At 40.3% G+C, this 16,234-nt stretch overlaps 1 protein-coding gene across 3 annotated transcripts in view; it reads left to right on the top strand.

Annotated features, from left to right (window-relative positions):
• The first annotated feature begins 537 nt into the window (after positions 1–537).
• Positions 538–16,234, top strand: part of dusp28 (dual specificity phosphatase 28) — a 17,360-nt gene continuing 1,663 nt past the window's right edge. The window contains exons 1-3 of one of the 3 annotated variants that reach the window (XM_078172811.1): positions 538–820; positions 5,101–5,511; positions 9,356–16,120. In XM_078172811.1, the coding sequence (XP_078028937.1) occupies positions 5,164–5,511; positions 9,356–9,460 (453 nt within the window). In that variant the 5' untranslated portion in view covers positions 538–820; positions 5,101–5,163 and the 3' untranslated portion in view covers positions 9,461–16,120. Of the gene's footprint in view, positions 821–2,898; positions 3,307–5,100; positions 5,512–9,355; positions 16,121–16,234 lie in introns of those variants that run through there. The other 2 variants (XR_004502907.2, XM_033650004.2) reach the window with 2 other exon arrangements.

Genomic DNA, 16,234 nt, shown 5'->3' with positions numbered 1-16,234 from the left:
ATTTTATATGTGATTTGGTGTATTTGCCACATCAGGATGTATGTCACATTTTAAAGTGTGCTTATTAATACTGTGGCATGCTGCTGACACAAGTTGAACACAAGAGCAATCAAACCTAAATATGTAAGTTGAATATTTAAAAGTGAAAGTGAAATTTAAAGTTAATTGCAGTTCTTAAAAGGAAATCATCAGGTGTGTTTCTTCCAGATGTTACTAAACAAAATGATGTTTTAATTTTTTTATTTCAATGTTTGTCAGTGTTTTGTTTATACAAAGAAACAAAAAAAGAGATTTTACACAACTTTTGTCACTTTTTTGAACTTTTTAATTATATATAATTATAAAAAATATAACCAAATTATATTTAATATTATTTTAAATTTAAATAGATTTATTTGGTTTTTATCATAGACTGCGAAATATTTTTTTTTACTTATTTTTTTACGTTATTTAATTAAAGTCATTTCCGGTTGAGGAGGAAATGCAGGTCACAGAATCTACCGGGTCACAAAGCGGAGCGAAACACCTGCGTCCTCTAAACAAACATGGCGGACAGAAAGAAGAACTGGAATCTTCGATGGTGCTCCCGTGTTTTTTATAGAGACTAAACGAGTTATTTAAAGATGTGAGTGTTTATTTCACTTTGTAAAACAGCACCGAAGATACTGAGGACTGATTTTAACAACAGCGACCTGTGGAGGAAACTTCCTCCTGCGGCTAATTACGCTAATTATGCTAACGGTGCTAACGATGCTAACCGGACCAGGCTGTCGAGGCTCCTCAAAGACAACGTCACATCTTTTACAAAACTCATCTCCAGGTATGAACTTTAACCAGTGTTGAAACTGGTGGTCCGTTAATCTCCAAATTTGACAGATGTTTCGATAGTTTCCAAGTAGGTCATGAAGCTAAAACCAAAAAACAAATGAATGTGAATGTAGAATGCTAATCGATGCAGCATGGTTTGATTGCGCGGCCTAAGGTGGTAATGGAAAGGGAGTACAGGTCGTCATGTAAAGATGAGCATCAACAATTTGAGATGAAACTCAACCTGAGAAACTGTTATGATAAAGCTCCGCCCATCACCTGACTCACCTGACACATACAGAGTAAATAACATTATCTTCGCGGTCTTTTTTCTCGGTTGCTTGCCGTTATCTGCCTGCTGCTGTTTGACAGTGACACCGATTTGGAAAAAAAAATCCCTATGCTTGATCATCAAATTGATATATTGATCCAGATCAATGCATCGTTACACCCCTACTAACTACCTAGCCCTGGCCCTCCCTGTCTTATAATACCACTTGTGCCTTGACAGGTGATGGTGAGTCACTAGTGTTCAGTCTTCCCTCAGTCCACAAAGGCTACATCCACATTAAAATGGTTTAAAAGCATAACTTTTTATGACACAAAAGATGGTTGACGCTCTTGGCAAGCGACCTTTATCACCATCCTAACCACCTTCTGGCAAGAAACCAAGTTTTACGGCAAAGAAAAGAAGTGATGTTAAAGACGCAAAACAAGAGGAAACATGAACGTGGCTTTCCACTGCTGGAGAGAGCTCTCAGCGAGCAAAGAGATGAGTTTCATTACTGAACTTGCAATGTTTCTTTTACACTGGCAAGTAACATGTAACGTGTGCAACTAATGACAACACAAACTATACAGAGAAACATTCTCAATGGTGTGTTTTGTCCTTTTAAGCTCCGTTTGTTTGGAGCATGCGGCATGTGACACATTGCACCTTCTGAAGTGAATTTTCTGTCTATTGAAACAACAAGAAAAACATAATCCTCATGGATTTGTTTATTGATGTAGGATGTAAGGGATTATATTTTACTTTATCTGTTTATTGTAATTCATCATGTGTTTGTGCTGCAGCACTCAGCAGACCATTTTAACAACAGCAAACCACTTTAGAACGCCGCAGAGAAAAGTGTCAGCGGTGTGAACTGGTCGGTCTGAGCTGGACTCAAGCCGGCTGATGGTGTCACCTGACACTCAGCTGGTCAAATGGCCGGCGGCTGGTTTTAAAGCATGTCACCTGTTTCAACAGCCAATCAGCTTGTAGTGAAGTCAGCTGGTCAAGTCAAAATGACCACAGACGGCGTGTTGGCTTGCTGCAGCAGGTGCTCCATCCCTGCCGAACACCCTCTGTTTCCGTCCTCACAGTGTGCCGGTGTCAGACGGTGGGTCGCTGCTGCTGAATTGGCGCTGGTTATTTATGTTATTGTGGCGTATTGATTATGAATACAGTCCATCTGATGCTGGTTTTGTTTCATCACTGTATCCAGTATGTCACTATCACTATCCTCATTCAGATTTTAAGAAGCTACAAATTATATTCAGCCACAAAATAAGTCTGAAAAGCTGCAAATCAGAACTTGTGTTGTGGCAAATCTTTGGTCTGAACTGGGCTCTAAGAACGCCTTGAGGGAATTTTCTCAAATTTGACACAAACGTCCACTCGGACTGCACGAGGAACTGATTGGAACTTTGTGGTCAAAGGTCACTGTGACCTCAAAAACATGTTTTTGGCCATAACTCAAGAATTTATATGCTAATCATGACTAAATTTCACACAAACGTCTTAACAGGATAAAATGAAGAAGTGATGACATTTTATATCCAGAAGGTCAAAGGTCAACTTCACTGTGACATTACTCAGCGTCATATCTCAGGAACTGAAGGGGAGACATTTGGTCAGATACTGAATTGGTGACTCTAATCTCTAAACACTGCTGATTGTATAGATCTTCTGTGTGTGAAGCATCCAGGTTTTTAGAATATAAATAATAATAATATATAAATAATCCTCTAAAAATAATGTTCACCCCAGCAACAGAATTCATGTGTTAATAAATATAAGTTAATGTAGACTGGTTGACATACCTTTAACTGAAGTAAGGTTTTGAGTGCAGGACTTTAAGTTGTAGCAGAATATTTTCACCGTGTGGTTTTAGTACTTTAACTGAAGTAGAGTATTTGAATACTTCTTCCACCACTGACTCCTAACATCATAGTCTTCCTGTTCCTCCCAGTCTCCACTTGTCCATGTTTCGTGTGTCAGTCATGAACGTGATCAGCACTAGGACCCAGAGCAGAGCAGCTGTCAGAGTCCGTGCAGTAAATATAGCAGCGGCATGTCGATCAGAGCAGTCGGGGGTCATGAGGAGACCTGAACAGACCAGATCAACCTGAAGCGTCCTCCGTCTGCAGGAGGGAACAGGAAACACTTTTCCTCTGAAAACCACAGAGAGTTTATCTGAAGAGAGCCGGGGCCTGAACGTCAGCTGACGGCTGCATGTGAGTCAGTCTGTCCTTGTGTGAGGCGTTCACTGACTGCTGCCTGTGTAGGTCAACTGGAGATTTGTAGTTTAAAGCAGGAAAGAATGTTTCTTTGTTATCATTGGATATGTGTTACATAATTTAGTCATATAATTACTGCTGTTGAGTAGGTCATGTTTCCGGTTTGTTTGTTTGTGTGTTTGTCAGCAGGATTACGGGAGGATTAAACTTCGTGGACGGGTGAAGCATGGGGCAACAAAGAATGCATTACATTTAGGAGCGGATCTGAATCATGGGACAGATACACAAATTATTTTTCACTTGTTAACATTGGGAGACAAGGTTTGAACTTGGCCGAGTGCCCCGATGGTTTTATTTGTTTGTTTGTTAAAAAAAAAGAAGCCGAAACAAGTGAACTAACAACTCAGAAAGAACTTCAACTGTTAATTAGTATTTGCGTCAATTAATATGTTTTAATGAAGCTGATAATTGGAGCCTAATGACCAAGATATGTAGTCAGAGACATTTTACACTGTCTGATGTTGTGTTGACACTGGTTGCGAATAAAACAATTTATGCAAGTATGCAATTTCATAAAGTTAGTGTAAGGACACGATAGACGCAGTGGACGTGAACAGGCAAATTAAGCACCATGAATGAAGCGAGTAGCCCAAGCATTGAGATCCTTCGAGGATATGTTCATTCATTGAATCAGCAATTTCACTCGCATATGTCACGAGTTATTCGCGCCTATGAAGTGAGTCAACAGAAAATACTCTAGCGTTCACACTGGTGCGAGTAACACGAAGCAAAAATTCGCATTGTGTTGATGTGAGCAACATTGCAGTGTCATTTTTCTTTACTTAGTAGCAGACGTATGCACTGATGCATCTAAGATGAGCCACAATCAGCCCGGCTAAGTGTAGCTTTATCATAGACTGTAAATAAAGATGGACGACTCGTGTCCACTTCCTCCCACTGTACAAAAATGAAGCCAAAATATTCCACACATAGTCGCTGCCATCTCGTGCTGGTGGCGTCATTTGGAGCCAGAGTCTGCACAGTAGTGCTCACCGCTGTATCAACTTCCCGCCCCTACACCCAAATTCTGAGGCTTATTATGACAAGACTTCACACAAATGTCTAATTGGACAAAATGATGATGTGATGACATTTTATATCCAAAAGGTCAGAGGTCAGACTTCACTGTGACATCACAATGTTCTGTATAAAACACTTTGTGTTTTTCTTTTTGTGTGTTCGTAAGTGTGAACGTAGCTTTAATGAAGTCCAAAAAGAAAATTTAAAAAAATAATAGTCATATCTTCTTTTAATAGTTTCAGTGGTTCAAAGGTTTTATGTATTTGTCCATAAAGGATTTAAATTACAGAACTCTAAACTGATGACCAAAACACAGGAAATAATACTCACAACATAAAAAAAAAACGTTGTGGACCCACCGAAACAACATCATAAAAGCAGACTAAGATTTAAATAACGTGTTGGCCAAAATACATTAGTCACGCTCATAGTGCGACATGTCTGCTGCGTGTCCATTACAGTTAACAGAAGCTGCATCACTGACCACTGCTGCAGCTTTTCCCTGCAATGTTCTGAGATGGGTTTGTCTTGCTGTGAATCTTTGGTCTGAACCAGACTTCAGACTGCACCTAAGAAAAGTTAACAAAGACCTCAACATGGTTCCTGATTTCCAAATTAATTTAATTCTGTAAATAATATTTTTGTGAACTGATTGTTTCAACACTAAAGTTAACTTAGCTTTGACGCTCACACGCTTCTCTTTCTGACCAGGTGGCAGTTTCCTGTGAACATCAATGCCTGAGTAAGGAAGCCTGTGAGGGTCAGCTCCGCAGGATGCTGCAGCTGTGTAAAGTCACCAGCGCTCTGTTTATCAGTAACGCGCGCTCAGCCTGCAGTGACGAGCTCCTCCAGAAGGAGGCGGTGACGCTCTGCATCAACGTGTCCAAGCAGCAGCCGTTTCCCTCTGCCGCCGCCATCACCAAGCTTCAGATCCCCGTGTACGACGACCCCAACGAGGACTTGTACGCTCACTTCGACCGCTGTGCCGACGCCATCCAGAAAGAGGCGAACTGTGGAGGACGCAGCGTCGTCTACTGCAAGAATGGACGCAGCCGCTCGGCCACTGTCTGCATCGCCTACCTGATGAAACACCGCAGATTGACGCTGACCGACGCACTGCAGGTGGGTGACATGCACGTAGCTTCAGGTCTGACAGTAACTGGTAATACTTGATGAGGTGTTTGAGGTGGTGTTGCACATTTCCAACCCTTGTTAGCTTGTTTAATATATTACATGAGTGCTGCTGCCCGTTCAAACTTCAAAACTTTATATATGGAAAAAAACAAACCTGAATGATAGAATATTCATTTAAAAACGGCCACATTAGATTCAACTGACGTCATTCTGAGTTGGGCACAGCCGTAATGTCCCAGTGTTCTCTGAGCTGCTGATCAGAGGTCAGAAATATCACTGACTGTTCAAACTGCAGCAAAACGCTGTCGTCTGCAGGAACTGAAGTATTAAAGTCAGGGTGTCTATTACCAAGGTGCCCTTGAGCAGCACGCTGCTCACTGAATGCATTCATGCTCACAGTCACCAAATACAACAAATCCAACAAAAGTTGTGCTTGTGGTCAGTCATTGTACAACCCCTGGCAAAAATTATGGAATCACCAGTCTTGGAGGATGTTCATTCAGTTGTTTAATTTTGTAGAAAAAAAGCAGATCACAGACATGACACAAAACTAAAATCATTTCAAATGGCAACTTTCTGGCTTTAAGAAACACTAAAAGAAATCAAGAAAAAAAATTGTGGCACTCAGTAACAGTTACTTTCTTAGACCAAGCAGAGGGAAAAAATTATGGAATCACTCAATTCTGAGGAAAAAATTATGGAATCATGAAAAACAAACAAAAAAAAGAACACTTCAACACACCACTAGTACTTTGTTGCACCACCTCTGGCTTTATAACAGCTTGCAGTCTCTGAGGCATGGACTTAATGAGTGACAAACAGTACTCTTCATCAATCTGGCTCCAACTTTCTCTGACTGCTGTTGCCAGATCAGCTTTGCAGGTTGGAGCCTTGTCATGGACCATTTTCTTCATCTTCCACCACAGATTTTCAATTGGATTGAGATCCGGACTATTTGCAGGCCATGACATTGACCTTATGTGTCTTTCTTCACGGAATGTTTTCACAGTTTTTGCTCTATGGCAAGATGCATTATCATCTTGAAAAATGATTTCATCATCCCCAAACATCCTTTCAATTGATGGGATAAGAAAAGTGTCCAAAATGTCAACGTAAACTTGTGCATTTATTGAAGATGTAATGACAGCCATCTCCCCAGTGCCTTTACCTGACATGCAGCCCCATATCATCAGTGACTGTGGAAATTTGCATGTTTTCTTCAGGCAGTCGTCTTCATAAATCTCATTGGAACGGCACCAAACAAAAGTTCCAGCATCATCACCTTGCCCAATGCAGATTTGCGATTCATCAATGAATATGACTTTCATCCAGTCATCTGCAGTCCACGATTGCTTTTCCTTATCCCATTGTAACCTTGTTTTTTTCTGTTTAGGTGTTAATGGTGGCTTTCGTTTAGCTTTTCTGTATGTAAATCCCATTTCCTTTAGGCGATTTCTTATAGTTCGGTCACAGACGTTGACTCCAGTTTCCTCCCATTTGTTCCTCATTTGTTTTGCTGTGCATTTTCTGTTTTCAAGACATATTTGTCTTTGTTAAGTTTTCTGTCTTGACGCTTTGATGTCTTCCTTGGTCTACCAGTATGCTTGCCTTTAACAACCTTCCCATGTTGTTTGTACTTGGTCCAGATTTTAGACACAGCTGACTGTGAACAGCCAACATCTTTTGCAACATTGCGTGATGATTTACCCTCTTTAAGGAGTTTGATAATCCTCTCCTTTGTTTCAATTGACATCTCTCGTGTTGGAGCCATGATTCATGTCAATCCACTTGGTGCAACAGCTCTCCAAGGTGTGATCACTCCTTTTTAACTGCAGAATAACGAGCAGATCTAATCTGATGCAGGTGTTAGTTTTGGGAAAGAAAATTTACAGGGTGATTCCATAATTTTTTCCTCAGAATTGAGTGATTCCATAATTTTTTCCCTCTGCTTGGTCTAAGAAAGTAACTGTTACTGACTACCACAATTTTTTTTCTTGATTTCTTTTAGTGTTTCTTAAAGCCAGAAAGTTGCCATTTGAAATGACTTTAGTTTTGTGTCATGTCTGTGATCTGTTTTTTTTCTACAAAATTAAACAACTGAATGAACATCCTCCAAGACTGGTGATTCCATAATTTTTGCCAGGGGTTGTAATATTCATATTGTCAGTTTGTGGTCTTGAGTTTTATTATGTCAGAGTGATTTCTGTGATTAATAATCTGTCTGTGCTCCTGCTGTGCACGTTTCAGTTAGCGTCTGATAATGCAGCACAGTGTCGTCTCATGTACTCCGTATCAATATTAACAGTGATAGTCCACATTTAATCACTTTGTATGTCTTATGGTGTGAGCCTCTGTTCTATATAGGACCTGACAATACAGTGTAATTTTCAATCAATATCTTTTTCTTCTTTTTCTGTTATTGCTTTACATACTATAAAGTTATTGAGTTCATCTTTTATTGCTCTGGTTTTAAAGTGCGACATCTGTCAAGTGTTTATTAATGTGCCGTCCCTGTAAAATAAATCAATACACACCGATCAGCCCAAAAATTAGAGCCAGTGGCAGGTGAAGTGACTAACATTGATCATCTTGTTACAATGTTCTGCTGGGGAACCTTGGGGTCAGGAAGTTCTGGAGGATGCCACTTGATGTGCTCCACCCACCTGAACACCTCTGCAGGTGGAGTTTCTCTCCTCATGGCAGCAGCACTCTCTGATGGCAGTGCCCCCCCAGCAGGTCAATGCACCACGCTACACTGCAGAAGCTGCTCAGGAATGGCCAGAGGAACGTGACAAAGAGCTCAAGGCATCGAGCTGGCCTCCAGATTCCCCAGATCTAAATCTGACTGAGCATCCATGGGACGTGCTGGTACCTCAGAGGAACCCCTAATCCAGGATCTGACTTGTCTCTGACATGTCAAGGCATGGACACATGACCTCTGGAGGGTGTCCTGTGGTGTCTGGCACCAGGGCGTTGGCTTCGGATCATCTGAGACCTGTCAGCTGTGAGGTGGGGTACCAGCTTATCCCAAGATGCTCCATCAAATTGGGGTGTGGGAGATTTGGAGGCCAGGTCGACACCCTGAGCTTTTGGTCACATTCCTCAGTTGAGCAGTTTGTGGTGTGGCTTTTCTGCTGGGGGGCCGCTGCCATCAGGGAGTGCTGCTGCCATGAGGGGGGGTTACTTAGCCCACAGCGGTGTTTGGGAGGGTGGAGGGCGTCAAGTAGCATCCACATGAATGCTATGACCAAATGTGTCCCAGCAGAACATTGTAGTGTAACACGGTGATCAATGTTACTCACTTCACCTGCCACTGGTTCAATGTTCTGGCTGATCGGTGCATGCACATTTAAAAAACATGACTCCTAAATGTACATACGTAAAATTTTGTTACTCTTAAATTCATCAGTGTTTTAAAAACCATAAATCCTTTTGTCTTGAAAATAAAGTATTGATATAGTATTATCTATTACAGTGGGCACAGTACTGTCAGGACTATCAGAATCGGCCGACATGCTTTATTCTTATTTTGCACAATGAATGAATGAATATTATATAAGTTGAGAAGCATTTAATTTCATGTCTCCATCTGCTGGTGGGCCGTCACTATAAGACTATGCATGAATAATATGATGTTAATTCATCTACAGAAGAGACTTGATGATCACTGAAATTAGCTGGAGGAAAAAGTGGATACATCGATATCAGTATTTAGTTGTTATATATCGGCATATTAGATACCGGCAAAAAAATCCAGTGTCCTGCGTCCCTGTATTACAGAGTGGAATCACAATGATTGACACACATTAATACCTCAACACTTTTTTTCCAGAAAGTGAAGACGGCTCGTCACGAGATTGATCCAAACCCCGGCTTCCTGTCTCAGCTGCAGAGATACGAGCAGGAGCTGAAGAAGAGACGAGGACAGACGGACTGACAGACAGACAGATGGACGTCCGTCTGCTCCACCAGACGCCTTCACACTGACCTGAAATCAGCCTGCAGGTGAACGACTCCCTCTCTGTCCACCTTCTCACCGTCTCCTACTGTAACTCAGTGCGAACTCTGTTTTCTGATCCTTAATGATCTTTTGTGACTGTTAGCAGAAACAAGATTACTGAAGTCAGAGCTGAAACGTTTTCATCGACCTGAGATTTAATTTCACTTAAAGACAGACGTGAAGGTCTGAAGGGTTAATGTCACTTGTTTCAACTGACTGTAGAGTTTCAGTGTTGCAGCAGTTTCTTCATGTAAATCACAAAAAAAACAAAGAGGAAGAGACGAAAACAATTTAAAGGCTGAATCATGAATAATTAGTAAAATACACAAAATAAAATGAAGCAATATTAAAAGAATAAAGTAGAGAATAGAGACTATAATGTTAGGACTGAATAAACACATGGGTGCAAACAACAATACACAATAACTTTATTCGTACATAACTAAGTGCTTTAATTAAAAAGGGAGGGGGGCAATAAAAAAGCTGATTAATAAGATCATGTAAATAATATAACACAGTCTGGGAGATATAAAGCCAGGTTATTTATTTATTTTAGAAGAAAACTAGAAAAGCACTCAGAGTGCAGACCTCCGCCAAGTAGGTGATATTCCCTCCCCCTCTGCATCAGATTTTGCAGCCTGCATCACAATCAGGTTATTTGCATCACTATCATTATTAGGTTATATATGCCTTCACCATGGAGACACTGTGGTGTATTTATGTCGTTTTTATTTTGTACCAACAAAGAATATAATGTTCTTTTGTATTTTTCACTTTATTTTTTTCCAACACAGAACATTAATTTCAACGCCTCATTAGAAATTGGAATTGCTGTTGAGGCTGTTAGACCATAGACTTTATTTATTATTTTATCCATTTTGGATTTCATCAAAATCTGTTCATAACTTTTTGAGTTATTTTGCAGACAAACAGACAAACAGGCCGACGCCGGCGAAAACATAACCTCCTTGGCAGAGGTAATAACTGACCTTTAGGTGCTCTGACAGCTTTAGTCAAACATGTAGATGTAAAAACTGTGACAGCAGCTTTTTCTGTTTTATAGTCGGGCTCAGTGGGTCAGAAATAAAACTATTCAACTCATTATTCTCCGCTGATATAATATTTAAAGCAAGCAGAGGCTCCAACAGTAAGTAAAGAATGAAAACTAGAATTCAGATCCATTGATTGAGTCTGAATCACTCTGATCAGTTTGATTAGTCTGAAATAACTCCAGTTTAAAGAAGTTTAATCAGCTTTTGATGGCAGAAACATTCAGAAGCGAATCACTTATTAAAGAAGAAACAATGGAGGCCTTATGATTTCAGAATGATTTTTTCAGAATGAGTTCACACTGGACGCAGAAGTGCCGCAATACATGCTGATTTTCTGTGGAGTGCTGCCTGATTCCTTTCGGCGCCAGTGTTGGGCGATACAACACGTGTGTCCTCCTCTCTCCACAGAGCTGGGTTCAAATAATCGATATTTATTTGAATGACCTGATAATAATTCATAAAGTCCAACATCGATCTCTCAATATCAGCTTTTTCCCCAAAAATGTGTGAAGCTTTAACCCCGTTAATCTCGCCGACAGTAAACGAGCCGCAGTGCTAAATTATTAACGCTGGTGGTGTTGACAAGCTTGAACCTTACCGGCTCTTTCAACTTTAACTATTGCCGTTGTGTCTTTATGTTTGGTGGCATTTATATTCATGCTGCAGCCTCTCCTCCTGCCGTCCTGTGCGTCAGGGAGTAAAGATGCCGCGATGGAGACAGAGAGGTGAAGGTAACTTGAGCTGACGACAGCTACGTTGACCTCTCGCCGTCCCTACCTCGGCCTCTGTATAAGAAATAAGCACCAGATTCATTTGAAAGGCCGACAGATGGAAAACAATGTTTTAACTCCGCCCACAGAGATTTTTAATTGTTTCAAACCTTCCTGATCCTTTTACAGTCACAGTTTATTTGATATCATATTTTACATTTCCATGTTGTGCAGCTGTTTATTTTCAAACAGAAAAAAAATCTGTCTTTGCATTTTAATTTGATCAGTCTGTTTTATATAAAAGTGTTTGTGACATTTCAAACGTGGCTTTGATTGGCGACTGAACCGAAAATACCAAGATATAAATTTTCGTCCATGTCGCCCAGCCCCACACACACTGTTAATGTGCTCCTGTTAATATAAAAGCAGTGTTTCAGTCAGACAGACCTCAGCAGTCATTATTAAAATAACTTTTGGTGGCTTTGATGAGAACATAGTCTGCTCTGTCTGATTCAGAACTGAAGCCGTGGCCTGACAACAAAATAAAGCTGCATAAATATTCTAAATATAGCGAACACTTCAGCTGATACTCATTGTTTTAGGTGGCTAAAACACATTAGCAGCAGAACATCGCTCAGCTAAAGTGGCGGTACTCCTGCTGCTTCTCCAAACTGGGGGCGTGCTGACCGCCATCCACTGTGTGTAACACGCTGACTGTGCCTCATGACCTCATACAACCCCTCTGCAAACAGTTCCTTTAATGAACGTTGGTATTTTTCTGATCCAGAACAGAACCAGCCGTCAGAGCACATCCAAGATTACTGAGTTTGTTTGTGTATTATGACGAGATAAAACATAAAAACAGGTCAAAGAAACAGAGTTGTTACTCTTTTTAAAAACAAATTTTCTTTCAAAAAGCTGCAGAATTTACTTGAATTTTTATTTTTCAGGACTATGAACCTTAAATCTGTGTCAGTCATGTGTAGCTGTGTCGGCTCTCCTGTAACACACTGTGGTTGCAGTTCCACCTTCTACCTCTAGATGGAAACATTTCCATACAAGATAACGCAGCATGTAAAACACAGGACGAGTCAGGGTGACGAGTCTGGAAAAGATCTGTACAATTAAAATGATCTGAAGCTGAAACGTGCCCACAGAGAAACTCAGGGTGAAACTGACTCCTTCAGATTTATAAATCTGTAAAGTAATATTTAAAGTTCTGAGATTTAACTCCAATAAAAACAGTTTAATAACAAACTGAAGACGTATTAAGATAATTCACTTCAGAGTATCAAAACCACACTGTTTGCATCAGCACAATGAAGTTAAAGTCAGTATGTTGCATAAAAAGTGTTTTCCTATTTTATCTGATGTGTTTGGATGAATATTTCTGCAGCATTAATGTATCTGAGTCATTTTACTGCTGTAGATGTTTCAGGTTGAGCTCATGTGAACTCCTTTATAAACTGTTGAGTAGTTTATCCACAGCAGTGCATCATAATCTCTAATTCAATATCAACAGGTGTGTAAATGTGAATGCAGAAAACAGCATAAATAACTTTATTACTCATCGTGTTCCCGTCACGCCTGAGCACATCTTATCATCCAGAATATCTCAGCACACCTGTGTGGGTCGACTCGTCGTTTGGCTCTGGCAGCACAAAGTTTAATACAACAAATTGTGAATCCTTTAAATCTTCAGTTTGACACTTTCAGTTTTTTACAGCTTGTACAGAGTCTAGTTTTTAACTCAACATGTTAAATATGATTAACAAGTCATCAGATGTCTTAAGATGGAGTTAGTAAATAAAACAAAGACTTAGCTCAGCGTATAATCACTGCAGGATGAAATGTGTTCTGATCTCAGGATCCTGATTGTACAAACTGAATCAGAGATGTAAATTTAAAGCTGCAGATTGTTTGTTCAGTGTTTTCTTATGATACTGTTAATAGTGATTCAATTAAAGCTGCAGGGTGGAGGATTTAGGGGGACACATCGGCAGAAATATGATGAGTATAATCACCTGAAAATAGGAGGTGTGTTTTCCCCACCTCAGAATGAGAGGTTTATATCTACATAGGGAGCAGAGGGGTATTCCAGGTAGGAGGTTCAACAAACTCTGAGTTGATTTACCCTGAGATGGGAAACTCTGAGTTACCGGTTCCAGAACAGCTGATTTGAGTTAGTTCAGTCAACTCTAAGTATGTTCACTCTGAGTTAAGCCGACAATAAAAAGCCATCATCAATGGAGCTCCGACTCCACGATTCACCATGGCAACAGGTAAATAAAAGACAGCGCCTCCATTTTAATCCAGTGGATGTAGAGATATTAATGCACGTGTAGCAGACGGTGCACGTTTATCTTTAAAAGAAGAGCCTGAGTCAGAGCGAGGAAAGTGTAAATAAGTTAACCATAAAGTTAATAAAAAAGTTTATTCATCATTTATCAGACTTACATTTCCTTAATGAAGATCAAGTGGTGGAATCTGACTGTGTATCAGGCTGTAGATACATTACATTATATTAATAATATATAATAATATATTTGTTCAGATTTAATCTGATGGGGAAAAACACAGGAGGCAGAAGAATTAAAACATATAGGCTAGGCTATAGATCAAAGACATAAAGACATGACTGTAAACTCACAGTCTGACCCAGTAATAATATGTTTGGTGGTTTGCACTTAAAGACGTTGAGGTTAAAATACAGTAGATTTGAAAATGTTGCACATGTATTTGTATCTTGACTCAACAGCATTCAGTGACTTTATTTCTGCTACAAATGTAGTAAATTTAAAGACAGTGAAATGCTGCACCATTGCTCACTCAGAAATATGAACATATAATCCCCAATATTAGGCTATAGGAATTATGTTCCATCAGTGCGACCAATGACATCAGTGACAGAGATCATTAGTCATTGATACTACATGTCTAAAGCTTCATACTGATTTTTAAAATTTAAATAATTAGACCTACACATTATGTGCAATAAACATTTGGGAGCTGCTCTAACAGACTGACAGTCTGATCCTTGTGCACAGTGTTATAAAAAATAATAAATATAAAAAGGACAGAGGTTTGATTCTGAGCTGAGGGTGAATTCTCGCTGTGTAATATTTGAATGTAAAGACAAAAACTGATGTCCAAAGAAATGATTGATGTGCATAAATTCAGTAACTTCAGACAGTCCTGAGTAACAAAGTAATATCCAGCAGGATTTAGACTGTGACAGACGGTAAATCTCCGCTAATGAATGCGCTTCGATACAAGCTTTGACACAGACTGAATGAATGAGGAAATGAAACAGCGTGTAAGAGGGAGGAGACAGAGAAAAACTCAGGGTTTATTGAAGAAAACCTGCCAGCGAGCAGGTTATGTTCACAGAGTCTGTTACCATAGTGACTGACTCAGAGTTTCACTTACCTCTCTTTCTGGAACGGATAACTCAAGAGTTTCCCTCATCTCAGGGTTAACTTACTCTGAGTTTTCACATAACCCGCTTTCTGGAATACCCCCCAGGTCCTCGTCTACGGAGATCACCGTGTTGCACCGCCATGTTTCTACAGTAGCCCAGAACACACAAACCAAACACTGACTAGAGAGGGATGTTTGTGTTTTTGAGCCGGCCAACACAGTTAGCAGCTCCTCTGTGACGAGTGTTGGATAAACACTGATTTTTTTTTTTTAATGAAAAACTGCTTTACTCAGTGGTTTGATCAGTTTTATTCACCTGGTCTGTTTGTTTCTAACTGTACGTGCACACCAACTGTACGTGCACACCAAGAGCTGCAAAAGCTGCAAAGCGTCCGCGTATTGGCGACCAGAGCGTCAGATGAAAGTTGGGGAGTCGTAAACTTTATGCAGATTAGCTATGACGCATTTCGGCTGCAAATGACCAGCCACCAATCGAAAAGGAGATACAGAGAACATACTCGGAAACTTTTGTTCCTACCACACATTCGTTGCTACTTCAAAATGAGAGAGAAGCTAATCACTGCTGTAGCTGGACACCGAGTCTGTTATGATTCAAGCCTGTTTATATAGAGGGACTGAAATCAAAAGGAGCAGGTGTGGGAAGCCGAGTCCTGAGTAATTGGTTTGCCCTGTGAGGTGATATTGAAAGAATTTTTTAAACTAGGGGCAAATACATCCATGCTAATATAACGCCTAGCATGCTAATCGTGGTCTGCCGAACATTTTGTCTGTGCAAATGTGAAGAATGCAAATAAATTAGCCGGCAAAGGCGCTGTGCTCCAGCCAGGAACCTGCTTTGTGGCTCCTTTAAATTGACAAGCACGATCGAACGTTCCAATGTATGACGTCATGAGCGACTTGAGCTGCCAAAAGTATTTTGGACAGCGCCGCTGCTCCGGCGACCTCTTGGTGTGCAAGTACAGTAAGAGGAGGAGACCTCTGTGGATAAATCAGCTCTAACCAGGAGAAGTTTGAGCTGGTTTCAATCTGTAATCCTCTCCGCTAGACACCATCAAACCCCCTAAATCTGAAACACTGCTCCTTTAAAGTTAGGAACAGATTATATTTATCTGTTGATACAAGAACACTGTGTGTGTTTGTGTGTGAACCTCAGGTGTGTCTTTTGTGGTGCTCGATTAAAAGCAGTAATTTAAAGTTGACCTGATGTCACCATGAGCCATGTCAGACCTCAGTATATGTACATATTTACATAATGAAACACAGTGTGCAGCTCTGTTCTGTCAGTGTAACAATATGACCTGTAACACAGATTATCACATGACGCTGCGTCCCTTTAACACTCTGCTGCTGTTAGTGTATGCTAATTCTTCAATCTGAATAAATTCATGTGTTCATCAGTCATTGATCAGCTTTATTTGCTCTGTGGGATTGTGCACTACCCGTGTCTTTAAATCAACTTAAAGGGACAGTTCGGACTTTTTGAAGTGGAGGTGTATGAGGCACTTACC

The sequence above is a fragment of the Epinephelus lanceolatus genome, chromosome 12 (genome assembly GCF_041903045.1).
Source record: "Epinephelus lanceolatus isolate andai-2023 chromosome 12, ASM4190304v1, whole genome shotgun sequence".
Lineage (NCBI taxonomy): Eukaryota > Metazoa > Chordata > Actinopteri > Perciformes > Serranidae > Epinephelus > Epinephelus lanceolatus.
This window is presented reverse-complemented; position numbering and strand designations above follow the sequence as displayed.